Source organism: Oncorhynchus gorbuscha, linkage group LG25 (genome assembly GCF_021184085.1).
Source record: "Oncorhynchus gorbuscha isolate QuinsamMale2020 ecotype Even-year linkage group LG25, OgorEven_v1.0, whole genome shotgun sequence".
NCBI lineage: Eukaryota > Metazoa > Chordata > Actinopteri > Salmoniformes > Salmonidae > Oncorhynchus > Oncorhynchus gorbuscha.
This window is the reverse complement of record NC_060197.1, coordinates 42,547,164-42,562,495: the sequence shown is the minus strand read 5'-3', so window position 1 is coordinate 42,562,495 and position 15,332 is coordinate 42,547,164. Positions and strand designations below refer to the sequence as shown.

At 41.0% G+C, this 15,332-nt stretch overlaps 1 protein-coding gene across 1 annotated transcript in view; it reads right to left on the bottom strand.

Annotated features, from left to right (window-relative positions):
• Positions 1–8,379: 8,379 nt before the first annotated feature.
• The window catches only part of LOC124013910 (protocadherin-7-like), a 249,514-nt gene continuing 242,561 nt past the window's right edge, over positions 8,380–15,332 (bottom strand). The window contains exon 3 of the mRNA XM_046328469.1: positions 8,380–11,941. Coding sequence (XP_046184425.1) covers positions 11,460–11,941 — 482 coding nt within the window. The 3' untranslated portion in view covers positions 8,380–11,459. The remainder of the gene's footprint in view (positions 11,942–15,332) is intronic.

Genomic DNA, 15,332 nt, shown 5'->3' with positions numbered 1-15,332 from the left:
GTGATTAGGCATTGACAGACTGTATGTGATGAACATTTACTTTTCTGGTACAGGATTTCAGTTCACCTTGTGATTAGGCATTGACAGACTGTATGTGGTGAACATTTACTTTTCTGGTACAGGATTTCAGTGCACCTTGTGATTAGGCATTGACAGACTGTATGTGATGAACATTTACTTTTCTGGTACAGGATTTCAGTTCACCTTGTGATTAGGCATTGACAGACTGTATGTGGTGAACATTTACTTTTCTGGTACAGGATTTCAGTGCACCTTGTGATTAGGCATTGACAGACTGTATGTGATGAACATTTACTTTTCTGGTATTGTGTTTTTTTTTAGTGGGGGGGGTGATCCATAAATGCAAACTATAACTCAATACATTATGCATGACATTGTTAGCATTCTAATCCCTGTTTAATTCAGAGAAATAATCTTCTACAACAATGCATTGAAATGAATTGCCTCAACATTAATTACCTTTCACATTCATTCTAATTTGTCTTAATTTCCCATTCCTAGGATAGAACATGTATATTTTCCAGCTGATTATTCCATGTCAGGCAATTCTAATGCTTCACACAGCGAGTATAACAAATGTAATTAGCATTTCAACATAATTTAAACCAAAAATTGGCCTATATTCATATGAGCACAAGCACAACATTTTGGGAAAAAAATATTATTTGAAAAGGGATTTAAATTAAATCTAGACAGACAAATAATGATCAGAAAAGGGGTGAAGATGCACACATAACAACGCAAAAAAAACTATTACTATCTATGAGTCACCCTTCGGATCATAAAAAACCCCTGAACATAACTAATTTTTTATTTTTTATTCACACCTCTCTGGTATGTGTGAAAGATCCCCGTGGGAGTTGAGAGAGAAAAAGTTATTCAAAATGATTTCACTTTGGATATGTAATTTTACAATGCATTGTAGTGTTCTACTAAGACACCATTAGTGGTGCTGGGGTTTGGTGGGTTGGTTGTGCTAATCAGAGCGTAGAGGGGATGAGAGTGGATCCCTAATTACCTGGCCTGTAATCGCCTCATACATCACCTCGACGTATGGGAAAGATAGCACTAGCAGCTTGTACAAGACACCACACACACACAGGGGCGCAGGCATACACACAAATGGACCCACACACACACACACACACACACACACACACACACACACACACACACACACACACACACACACACACACACACACACACACACACACACACACACACACACACACACACACACACACACACACACACACACACACACACACACACACACACACACACACAGAGAGAGAGAGAAACAGACACTGAACAAAACACACACACACACAGCTCCCTGTCAGTGTTTAAATCTACTATAACACTACATTTTTCCCTTGAGGATATTTTGCTTCTATATGTAATTTCAATGGGGCAACAGGACACTAGTATAGTGGTGGTGATGGGGTAACAGGACACTAGTATAGTGTAGTGATGGGGTAACAGGACACTAGTATAGTGATGGTGATGGGGTAACAGGACACTAGTATAGTGGTGGTGATGGGGTAACAGGACACTAGTATAGTGGTAGTGATGAGGTAACAGGACACTAGTATAGTGGTAGTGATGAGGTAACAGGACACTAGTATAGTGGTGGTGATGGGGTAACAGGATACTAGTATAGTGGTGGTGATGAGGTAACAGGACACTAGTAGAGTGGTGGTCAAGTACAGTGTGTGTTGCAAGAAGCAGTGGTCGTCCACTGTGGGGTTTTGGGGAAGAAAGAAACACATTGATAATCATATAAATGTCAATATCTGTAGTGGTTGATCAATATCTGATTAATGGCTTGTGTGAAAACATAGCGACGGGGGAAAATCGCCACAGTTCATATCGGGATATTCTTTTTGCTGATATATCATGTAGGTTTGACACAATCGATATATCATTTTAGTGCTAGTTAGCTGTACCTGCCCCAAAACTCCACACCAAAACTTCCTAGCGTTTCTCCATCTAGGGAGCCAAATTGTTTTCAGAACTTTCATTTCCATGACTGATCAAATTTGTTTTCTCGTGGCTCTCTCTTGTCTCTCTGCAGCAGACATATTGCGAACAATATGTTTGGAACATCGAATCGCAAAACGAATAGAATGAGAGAATAGTGAGAATCACGAAACCTACCGTATCAACTTTGTGTATCGTGATAATATCGTATTGTGAGGTCACTGGCAATATCCAGCCGCATACAACTAACTCAAATCAATAAAGGAGTTAGGACAATATAGTTTTACCATGTTATATTTTAATTTCTGCAGAGACAAAAATTACAAGCAATTTATTTACAGAAACCTGTACAAAAGCAAATTAAATGATGTAAAATATTTCATAAATAGAAGTTGACCTGCGTCCAATACATTTTGCCATGTTCAGCTAAGCTGCGTGCATAGTGACTCATACTTAATTAAACAATGATAAACTGTTTACTCAATTTCTATATCAACATCCAAGTCGCAGGACAAATAGTTTATGGTTAATATCACAAATCTCATCACAGACTGTGAATATGCTCAACAACGAATAGGAGAGAGATCTGACTAAACATACACCTCAGGTAGCAAAAATATGATACATTTGATGCCTTTTTTCTAAAAAAACAAACTCGACCGTCATCTGTGGATTACCAGGTCAAGGAAGGACCCATTTGATATTGTCCCTGTTTCTTTTCTATCGGATATTATTGTACATTTAGAAGCACAAGTAGCCTATTGAATGTTTGAGTAAAGAATTGCATTTTTTTGACAATCAAAAAAGCTTATTATAACACTATATAGAAATTTCTCAGTCTTTCTAGAAACACAGACATGCAATTTCCTTTATGTTCACTGAAGGTATAACACAACGAGAACCAACTATACAACTTCTTTCTTGTTTCCAGTGTTGTAACGCATCATGCTTTGTAAAAATGAGTGTATGTGTTGAGTTTTTGTTTGTAATGCATGTGTTGTAAATGTGTTTTAGGGGTTGCTTTACGTCCTGAGGTGTGCATTCTGTCAGCATCTCCACCTTGCAGCATTTTTTTAAACATTTTTTTTTTTTTTTACTCCTCACTTTTCCAACCTCTGCATTTAGCATTTATCGGCTTCCTCGCGTCCTGAACTGTCAAATGTCTCCAAGCGTTTCTTCTGCTACACTCAATGTGTTCAATCCAGGAGAGTTGTTTCATGCACATAAGGTTGTCGCACTGAATATGTACATCAGCAGAACAATGTAGCAATAGGATAATCATGTTTCCATTACGTCATCATTATTACTAGTATTAAGCCGTACAAAAAAAGTAGTAATTTGGTTATGAAAGTACACTATGCTAGGAATGGATATGAATACCTTGAACATTCCACGTTGAGACCCATCCAATTGCCACTCCACATCATTGTACCACACTGTGTCAACAGGCTTACAAACATTTGACTGGTCACATCCCGAGAAGACAGAAAGTAACTGAATCGTTCCTCGAGCGTACAAGTTCCTCAGGAGGTATTTAAAATTGAACTATAATATCGTCCCCACTACTTTTAGAAAGCATTTCAGCATAATTGGTTTTGTACCATTCCAAACCAACATTGAATCATACCAATCGGTATAAAAAGGCACAATTGCATATTTTGCATTCACTCTACAGTTGTTTTTTTTTTTTTTTTTTTTTTTTTTTACAGAAGCACTCTAAATATACAAAGTTGCACCAGAAAATATAAGAGAAAAAAATGAATAAAATATATAACGATGATCCATTTCCAATATTCTGATTGTTATTGTTTATCAAAAAAAAAAACGAGTGAGAAATGAAACCGAAATGGCGGTAGAAAGTTGTGAATCGTCTCACTGTATTATGTACGTCAGGCTTTTCCAGGTGAGGACACGACTGTGTAGGACTACTTCAACTGAATCTCTGTTATCATTGTAGAGTTAACTGTAGGGTTTACTGTAGGGTTAACTGTAGGGTTAACTGTAGGGTTTACTGTAGGGTTTACTGTAGGGTTTACTGTAGGGTTAACTGTAGGGTTAACTGTACGGTTTACTGTAGGGTTAACTGTAGGGTTTACTGTAGGGTTTACTGTAGGGTTTACTGTAGGGTTAACTGTAGGGTTTACTGTATGGTTAACTGTAGGGTTAACTGTAGGGTCAACTGTAGGGTTTACTGTAGGGTTTACTGTAGGGTTAACTGTAGGGTTAACTGTAGGGTTTACTGTAGGGTTAACTGTAGGGTTTACTGTAGGGTTAACTGTAGGGTTTACTGTAGGGTTTACTGTAGGGTTAACTGTATGGTTTACTGTAGGGTTAACTGTAGGGTTTACTGTAGGGTTAACTGTAGGGTTTACTGTAGGGTTAACTGTAGGGTTTACTGTAGGGTTAACTAGGGTTTACTGTAGGGTTTACTGTAGGGTTAACTGTAGGGTTTACTGTAGGGTTAACTGTAGGGTTTACTGAAGGGTTAACTGTAGGGTTAACTGTAGGGTTAACTGTAGGGTTTACTGTAGGGTTAACTGTAGGGTTTACTGTAGGGTTAACTGTAGGGTTTACTGTAGGGTTAACTGTAGGGTTTACTGTAGGGTTAACTGTAGGGTTAACTGTAGGGTTTACTGTAGGGTTAACTGTAGGGTTTACTGTATGGTTAACTGTAGGGTTTACTGTAGGGTTAACTGTAGGGTTAACTGTAGGGTTTACTGTAGGGTTAACTGTAGGGTTTACTGTAGGGTTAACTGTAGGGTTTACTGTAGGGTTTACTGTAGGGTTAACTGTATGGTTTACTGTAGGGTTAACTGTAGGGTTTACTGTAGGGTTAACTGTAGGGTTTACTGTAGGGTTAACTGTAGGGTTTACTGTAGGGTTAACTGTAGGGTTTACTGTAGGGTTAACTAGGGTTTACTGTAGGGTTTACTGTAGGGTTAACTGTAGGGTTTACTATAGGATTTACTGTAGGGTTTACTGTAGGGTTAACTGTAGGGTTTACTGTAGGGTTAACTGTAGGGTTTACTGTAGGGTTAACTGTAGGGTTTACTGTGGGGTTTACTGTAGGGTTTACTGTAGGGTTAACTGTAGGTTTTACTGTAGGGTTTACTGTAGGGTTTACTGTAGGGTTAACTGTAGGGTTTACTGTAGGGTTTACTGTAGGGTTAACTGTAGGGTTTACTGTAGGATTTACTGTAGGGTTAACTGTAGGGTATAGTGTAGGGTATACTGTAGGGTTAACTGTAGGGTTTACTGTAGGGTTTACTGTAGGGTTTACTGAAGGGTTAACTGTAGGGTTAACTGTAGGGTTAACTGTAGGGTTTACTGTAGGGTTAACTGTAGGGTTTACTGTAGGGTTTACTGTATGGTTAACTGTAGGGTTTACTGTAGGGTTTACTGTAGGGTTAACTGTAGGGTTTACTGTAGGGTTAACTGTAGGGTTTACTGAAGGGTTAACTGTAGGGTTAACTGTAGGGTTAACTGTAGGGTTTACTGTAGGGTTAACTGTAGGGTTTACTGTAGGGTTAACTGAAGGGTTTACTGTATGGTTAACTGTAGGGTTTACTGTAGGGTTAACTGTAGGGTTTACTGTAGGGTTAACTGTAGGGTTTACTGTAGGGTTAACTGTAGGGTTTACTGTGGGGTTTACTGTAGGGTTTACTGTAGGTTTTACTGTAGGGTTTACTGTAGGGTTTACTGTAGGGTTAACTGTAGGGTTTACTGTAGGGTTTACTGTAGGGTTAACTGTAGGGTTTACTGTATGGTTAACTGTTTAACTGTAGGGTCAACTGTAGGGTTTACTGTAGGGTTTACTGTAGGGTTAACTGTAGGGTTAACTGTAGGGTTAACTGTAGGGTTAACTGTAGGGTTTACTGTAGGGTTAACTGTAGGGTTTACTGTAGGGTTTACTGTATGGTTAACTGTAGGGTTTACTGTAGGGTTTACTGTAGGGTGTACTGTAGGGTTAACTGTAGGGTTTACTGAAGGGTTAACTGTAGGGTTAACTGTAGGGTTAACTGTAGGGTTTACTGTAGGGTTAACTGTAGGGTTTACTGTAGGGTTAACTGAAGGGTTTACTGTATGGTTAACTGTAGGGTTTACTGTAGGGTTAACTGTAGGGTTTACTGTAGGGTTAACTGTAGGGTTAACTGTAGGGTTAACTGTAGGGTTTACTGTGGGGTTTACTGTAGGGTTTACTGTAGGTTTTACTGTAGGGTTTACTGTAGGGTTTACTGTAGGGTTAACTGTAGGGTTTACTGTAGGGTTTACTGTAGGGTTAACTGTAGGGTTTACTGTAGGATTTACTGTAGGGTTAACTGTAGGGTATAGTGTAGGGTATACTGTAGGGTTAACTGTAGGGTTTACTGTAGGGTTTACTGTAGGGTTAACTGTAGGGTTAACGGTAGGGTTTACTGTAGGGTTTACTGTATGGTTAACTGTAGGGTTTACTGTAGGGTTAACTGTAGGGTTTACTGTAGGGTTAACTGTAGGGTTTACTGTAGGGTTAACTGTAGGGTTAACTGTAGGGTTTACTGTAGAGTTTACTGTAGGGTATACTGTAGGCTATACTGTAGGGTTAACTGTAGGGTTAACTGTAGTGTTTACTGTAGGGTTAACTGTAGGGTTTACTGTAGGGTATACTGTAGGGTATACTGTAGGGTTAACTGTAGGGTTTACTGTAGGGTTTACTGTAGGTTTAACTGTAGGGTTTACTGTAGGGTTAACTGTAGGGTTTACTGTAGGGTTTACTGTAGGGTTAACTGTAGGGTTTACTGTAGGTTTAACTGTAGGGTTTACTGTAGGGTTAACTGTAGGGTTTACTGTAGGGTTAACTGTAGGTTTTACTGTAGGGTTTACTGTAGGGTTAACTGTAGGGTTAACTGTAGGGTTAACTGAAGGGTTTACTGTAGGGTTTACTGTAGGGTTAACTGTAGGGTTTACTGTAGGGTTAACTGTAGGTTTTACTGTAGGGTTTACTGTAGGGTTTACTGTAGGTTTAACTGTAGGGTTTACTGTAGGGTTAACTGTAGGGTTTACTGTAGGGTTAACTGTAGGGTTTACTGTATGGTTTACTGTAGGGTTTACTGTAGGGTTTACTGTAGGGTTAACTGTAGGGTTTACTGTAGGGTTTACTGTAGGGTTAACTGTAGGGTTAACTGTAGGGTTTACTGTAGGGTTAACTGTAGGGTTTACTGTAGGGTTAACTGTAGGGTTAACTGTAGGGTTTACTGTAGGGTTTACTGTAGGGTTAACTGTAGGGTTAACTGTAGGGTTTACTGTAGGGTTTACTGTAGGTTTAACTGTAGGTTTTACTGTAGGGTTAACTGTAGGGTTTACTGTAGGGTTAACTGTAGGTTTTACTGTAGGGTTTTTTGTAGGGTTTACTGTAGGGTTTACTGTAGGGTTAACTGTAGGGTTTACTGTAGGGTTTACTGTAGGGTTTACTGTAGGGTTAACTGTAGGTTTTACTGTAGGGTTTACTGTAGGGTTTACTGTAGGGTTTACTGTAGGGTTAACTGTAGGGTTAACTGTAGGGTTTACTGTAGGGTTAACTGTAGGGTTTACTGTAGGGTTAACTGTAGGGTTTACTGTAGGGTTAACTGTAGGGTTTACTGTAGGGTTAACTGTAGGTTTTACTGTAGGGTTAACTGTAGGGTTTACTGTAGGGTTAACTGTAGGGTTAACTGTAGGGTTAACTGTAGGGTTAACTGTAGGGTTTACTGTAGGGTTAACTGTTCAATGGAATTGGGGAACGCAGTGAAAATGTGTCTGATGAGGAAACAAAACAAAACCAACAATCAACAAAATAGGAACATGAAGGAAATATGCTAAATCAACATACATTTCTTCCTCTTCAAATCGATATACTTATTAATCGAACTACATGGCTAATGTCTGTTAGGTAAAACCAAAGCAGGCAACAAGATGGACCTCCATGTTCACCGGTTAAGGAATTTGTTTTTGTACATTGTTCTCTGACATTTAATTCTCCTCATTAAGTAAATTCCTTTTAAACATGCAGTAAAAAGTACATATTTATGTATACAGTTTATAAGCATAGGAGCGCTTCTTCGAACGACAAGTAGTACTTACAGACTACAGATTGGTGGACTGCCAAATAGCAGTTGTTTTGAACCAAAGGGTTAGCTAACATATACAAGGGTTTCTGATATTCATTTTTCTCAGTTATGGTGGCAAGACCTTGTGCCTACTTACAGTACTGGCAGAAAAACACAGCTTGTGATGGGTAAGGAGGCACAATATCTTCATATTATGTGTGTGTGTGTGTGTGTGTGTGTGTGTGTGTGTGTGTGTGTGTGTGTGTGTGTGTGTGTGTGTGTGTGTGTGTGTGTGTGTGTGTGTGTGTGTGTGTGTGTGTGTGTGTGTGTGTGTGTGTGTGTGTGTGTGTGTGTGTGTGTGTTGTGTGTGTGTGTGTGTGTGTGTGTGTGTGTGTGTGTGTGTGTGTGTGTGTGTATATGGTCGTGTCAGTCCAAACTACAACAGATATTCTCCTTCATGTCGTGCCCTTGTTCAATTCAACCCATACTCTCGCTATACATTTACAAGTGTGTATTTAAAGCAACATAGCTACCGAAAGCTATTTCTATGTGGTATTGTAGTTACTCTGATGCCAGTTTGTATTCCCTACGTTTTGGTTTCTCATTCATACTAACTTGTAAGGTACAATGTTAAACCATTGTATTTTCACACCCCTTTTTTCTGACTGTACATCAGCAGGAATTTCTGATTGTACTTCATTGAGCAGATTCTTACATTCTTGCTCAAAAAGATGTCTGTCTGTGTCAATATGAAATATCTACTTCCGCCATTAGTGCCATCTCCATTTATGGGAAGGTGGACATGGACTTAGAGTGTATGTCTATGCTTACTATTATGCGATAGATAGATAGTGTGTTTGTGTCAGGGGTTATGTACCTTATGTACTGTTCAATCTAGCACACACGCTAACACAAAATAAATGTCACGGTAAAACCTCACCACATCACTGTTCTGGTTCAGCTCAACCTACCCTGTCATGTTCACTGTGACATACCCAGCACTTCCCCTCAACTAACTCACCTAAAGTGTAACCATGACATGTTAGCTGTGTGTATGTTCACTCTGACATACCCAGCACTTCCCCTCAACTAACTCACCTAAAGTGTAACCATGACATGTTAGCTGTGTGTATGTTCACTGTGACAAACCCAGCACTTCCCCTCAACTAACTCACCTAAAGTGTAACCATGACATGTTAGCTGTGTGTATATTCACTCTGACATACCCAGCACTTCCCCTCAACTAACTCACCTACAGTGTAACCATGACATGTTAGCTGTGTGTATATTCACTCTGACATACCCAGCACTTCCCCTCAACTAACTCACCTACAGTGTAACCATGACATGTTAGCTGTGTGTATATTCACTCTGACATACCCAGCACTTCCCCTCAACTAACTCACCTACAGTGTAACCATGACATGTTAGCTGTGTGTATATTCACTCTGACATACCCAGCACTTCCCCTCAACTAACTCACCTACAGTGTAACCATGACATGTTAGCCTGTGTATATTCACTCTGACATACCCAGCACTTCCCCTCAACTAACTCACCTACAGTGTAACCATGACATGTTAGCTGTGTGTATATTCACTCTGACATACCCAGCACTTCCCCTCAACTAACTCACCTACAGTGTAACCATGACATGTTAGCTGTGTGTGTTGATTTGTGTCTGCTTGTCTGTGTGGGCAAGAGAATAACCATAATCAGCTTTATAACTTACATCTGAATAGGAATCAATATTTTCCGGGGGTGATACAGTATGCACAACAGCGTACACATATTACGCAATTCAAGCAAAGAACGACAACCAATTCAGATTGTCTCTAGATAGAAAATTACATCTGGAAGGGCGGTTTAGTCTTCAACTCTCGGGCCATCCAAAGACAGAGAAAGAGAGGCAGAGTAAGGTAGAGGTTAAAGGTTAAAGGTCAAAGGGTCTGAATCGATGTATATGTACAACGTACACTTGTGTTGGTGTCTATGAGAGAGACAAAGTGAGCACACTCGTACATAAGCATTACTTGGACATCAGTTCATCGTACATTGTGTGTTTCATGGACTCCCATGGCTAGGACATTGTGTGTTTCATGGACTCCCATGGCTAGGACATTGTGTGTTTCATGGACTCCCATGGCTAGGACATTATGTGTTTCATGGACTCCCATGGCTAGGACATTGTGTGTTTCATGGACTCCCATGGCTAGGACATTGTGTGTTTCATGGACTCCCATGGCTTGGACATTGTGTGTTTCATGGACTCCCATGGCTAGGACATTGTGTGTTTCATGGACTCCCATGGCTAGGACATTGTGTGTTTCATGGACTCCCATGGCTAGGACATTGTGTGTTTCATGGACTCCCATGGCTAGGACATTGTGTGTTTCATGGACTCCCATGGCTAGGACATTTTGTGTTTCATGGACTCCCATGGCTAGGACATTGTGTGTTTCATGGACTCCCATGGCTAGGACATTTTGTGTTTCATGGACTCCTATGGCTAGGACATTGCCAACCGTATTGACTCCTCCATTTGTCAATGATATTCTGCCACGAATGAGGCAATACGCACCATCTTATCCACAGGACAGAAAGTTAAAGCTTAGTCTTTCCCAAATGTTATGATCTATGATGCCATGCTAGTAGCTTTCACAGTCTGTTGTTGTTTGGTTGTGTTTTGGAGGAACGCAACTTAATATCATAAGCTGTGGAAATTACGGGATCAAGAGTGGGTAGCACAGGGGGGGGGTCATGACACGTGACATGTGTTACGTGACACATTATTGAATGTATATGACATTTGCATCAGGGTGGATGTGCCACTAAGTCCCCAAAAGGCATGACATCGGTCCTCTGTCACACGTTTCATTGTCACACTCAAGTTCTAGAAAAAGATGGGGGGGGGGGGGGGGGGGGTCCTCTTTTTGTACAGTACAGTCTTCGGGAGGTGGGGTCAGGGAGAGATAATGCATGCATGTTTTATGGAAATGAGTTGGTAATTGTACAGTGGTGATCATCAGGCAGCAGTAATGTTCCCATTGGCCCGACTCGCCGGCCGGCAGCAGTTATCCAATGTCTCGCTTCAAGTCCCACCAATAGCCCCATCCTCCTCTTCCTCTTGCAAGATAAGGTCAGAATCTGAATTGCAAAAAGGGATTCTTTTTGTATCCCATGTTGATTTTAGCATTGTTTCACGTTGTTGTTTTTGATGGTTGTGGTTGTCTTGGAGAAGGGTTATCCTTGGACCTTTCCTGCTCAGTTTTAAGGTCGGTCTGGTACAGTAAAAAGTGTCTTCAGTTGTTGTCGTCGTGGTTGCCTACTATAGGTGTTGTTGTTTGTTGTTAGAACCATGCGTACCGTGGCGCTAGCTCCACCGCCCCCCTCACAGGTAGACCTCCCGGCGGGTGAGCGTGCCACAGGATGAGGGTTTGTATTCCCCGGTGGGGGCCAGGGGGATCTCCTCGATGGGGTGACCCACCACCACCCCCTCCTCGACCCCCGGCGGGCTGAAGCTGGGCGAGCCGAAAGCTTCGTAGGAGGACGAGGAGGAGGCCATCTTCTTATTGAGCAAGTTGCGGTTGCGGTCGTTGCCCAGCATCACGTGAGAGGAGGGGTCTCCGTTGGCCATGGCGACCAGGGCTTCCTGGCTGCCAGGATGCTGCTGTTGTTGCTGCTCGGGAGGGTTGCTGCCGCTACCGCCACTGGTCATGAAGGTGGAAAGCTTTGGTTGTTGGGTGGTGGTCGTCTTGGGCCGTCGCTCGGGCGACGTACGCACAGGCATCCAGCAGGAGTCCGAGTGGCCGTACTCGTCGCATTCCCGGGTGCACTTGCCTGTCATGGCTACGTCAGGCAAGGTCCGGGTGTCTGGAGGGAAGAGAAGGAAAATAGAGAAGGTTCGTTAGTGAAAGTGTTCTGTTTCCCCAAAGTGGGACTAATATATAATTAATAGAAAAGCTGAGTCTTTCACACTGATAATTCCTGCCACTTTGTTGAGGGTTGTGGTCGCGAGAAATTTGTTAACAGGAAGTTTATTTTTCTTCCCTTAGCTGCATGAGTCTGTACATTTTCTCATAAACGTTGTTATTATCACATCTCAATGTGTTCTATCATTGCAATTGTATCACTGACAGGTGTATTCAGATTGCATTGGTAAAATTGATTTTGCTTTCATGCAGAACACACACCACATGACCAAAACAAACAAAAAAAGACAACAACAACAACAACAACACCTAACATCGACAACACCTCAAACTGAAACAAAAGGGACATGAACCGTAGCTGAAATAATGTCAGACTTCAAAATGTGGCGTTTTGCAAATTGTGTTGTCAAATGACATGCTATCTACTCTGTATGTGTGAGTAGACTGCTGTGCTGCATGTCAGGATGTGGGAGAGACTGTGATATCAAGCTCTAGATAAGCCAAAGTATTTTCTAGAGACACAAAGTAGTCACTGTCTGAACCAAGTAATCTACTCGTCAATCACCTAGTCTCCTCTAAAATCCTCTGCTAAGGACCTTAACCAATTACCAGGCAGATAAAGGAAAGCGAAGATTAACTACAGTGTTATTTGTTTTGAAAGAAGCGTTGTATGCATTAAACACAACACTAAAAACTAGCACTGCAACAAATGTACAAGACGCACCATCAATAGGGTCACTACTACCGCGACTGCTGCTGCAGCTGGTCACCTGTGGTATTGTTTACTTAGTAAACCAGATCAGACGATCCACAGATAAGATGTCTACGATAACTGTGTATCTTATGAGTCGAAACAGATGTACAGCTCAGTTAAAAGCTATAAGTTGAAAGCTAGACGTTCAAAGTTGCCAGCGGCATCGTGACATGCACTGAGGTTACCAAACTTTAGGAACACCTTCCTAATATTGAGTTGCAACCCATTCTGCCCTCAGAACAGCCTCAATCCGTCGGGGGTATGGACTCTACAAGGTGTTGAAAGCGTTCCACGGGGATGCTGGGTACATGTTGACTTCAATGCTTCCTACAGTTGTGTCAAGTTGGCTGGATGTCCTTTGGGTGGTTGACTATTCTTGACACAAACCTGGCACCTACTACCATATCCCGTTCAAAGGCACATGCATCCTTTGTCTTGCCCATTCACCCTCTGAATGGCAGACATACATCATCCACGTCTCAATTGTCTCAATGCTTAAAAGTCCTTCTTAACCTGTCTCCTCCCCTTCATCTACACTGATTGAAGAGGAGTTAACAAGTGACATCAATAAGGGATCTTAACCTTCAACCTGGTCAGTCCATGTCATGACATGAGCAAAATGTCTTGTACACTCAGCATAGATGCCATGTTGGATGAGGTCTGCCAATGGCTAGAAAGATGTGATGTATGAGATGAACAAGCAAGGAGAGGTAGAGTGCAGAAAGCATGCTGCCCTGGCTTTAGAAAATGTTAACTATGGCTTACTTTTAATGCTCTTTATCTCCTGTAAAAGAAGAATAGAATAGAATCACTGGTTGTGTTTGGCATTGCAGGTATTTTCAAAATAATATACGGAGTGAGAAATTCTCCACTGTATTGAATTAGAATGCAATTCAATATAAAACAAGGTATCAATGAAACTAATGAAAGATATGTGTAGAAACATGTCTAGTTTGGACTGGAGAAAAACATGCTCTAAGACATGACTGGATAGAGACTGGAGAAAAACATGCTCTAAGACATGACTGGATAGAGATTAGGGTTGCAAAGGAAGGGTCATTTAGTGGAAACGTTGAAGTTTACCAGTAAACTACCGGAATTGTTGTTTCTTTCGAGGATTGCAGGTACCTTAGTGGTTCGAGAGTTGGGCCAGTTACAGAAAGGTCGTTGGATCGAATCCCTGAGCTGACAAAGTAAAAAAAATCTGTCATTCTGCCCTCGAACAAGGCAGTTAATCCACTGTTCCTCAGAAGGCTGTCATTATAAATAAGAATTTGTCATTAACTGACTTGCCTAGTTAAATATACAAAATATATCACAAGACATCTAGTGGCCCTTTTGGGTACTTCAGATTATAAGTGTCTGTAATTAAAAATAGAATTTATATTTTCCAAATAAAAAAAATCAATCGCCAAAGCTGTAAAACATTATACTAAAAGTAATACTATATATGAATAATACATTTTAAAAACTTCATTCAAGTATAACTACAAACGTTACGATAGATTGACATAGATTTTCTGTTAATTACATTTGTTTTTACTAAAGATTCCCGTAACTTTGGTAAATTACCAGTATCTTTGCAACCCTAATATAGATAGACAAAACAGATAGAGAGGGACAGAGCACGAGAGCAATACAACTCTGTTGATTGGGATGCTTCTTATTCCATTTCCATTTTCAAAGCTACATCTTAAATCAAATGCATCATGAGTGCCATTCCGTTGTTCTGTTTCTGAGTCCCTACTCACCGCAGAAATACAAAATCACAATACTACAAAGCACCTCAATAAATCTATGTAGGCATGGGTCATTACAAATCCATATGCAGTCGGCGAGAAGTGGGTATATGTAAGCGTATGTAAGCCTAGACAATATTCTGAAAACATATTCAAGACATTTGGTGGATTTTCCATGACATTTGTGACCCAGAAAAATAAATACATTTCAGCCAAAAAATGCACGAAACAAAGAGAATGAAGTCATGGCAACCGCCGTTGATTGTTAACATGCCAACCGATCACAGGGAAATGGTAACACATGTAGAATGGATGGAGGAAGGCAAAGAAGAAGAAAGAAATGAAGAAAAAGACATCTCTTTTTTCTCTCCAAAGTGGCTCTTGATGGTTGAGCATTCAAGTAGATACAATCAGAGATCAAATATCTGTCTGAGCAAAGAGCCATCTTTCCTTGGATGAATTGCCTTGATTGGCTCTTGCATCTCAGCCTGGCTTACAGCTGAGCCATCAAGGTTGTAGTCTTGAGCTGCTACCCACAAAGCACTGCGACAGCGGCTCTCCGGCCTCATCTGATCACCAGACTATTTGCCCCCAATCATCCTCTCAGCACCTCTCACCCTGCTCAGTCCAACCTGCAGCATCTCCACTGCCTTGGGAGAGAGAGGTGGGCCTCCACACAGGGCTAGGCTGCCTTCTACATGAGCATTGCTACAGTACTCAGTCATCTCAGAGGAAAGAGTGTATTATATTTAACCATCTACAAGTGATGTTTCTCACAGGGAAAACAGCTGCCTAGTGCGTTAATATCAACAGCATCAGGTGCTAATAACGATTAAGAG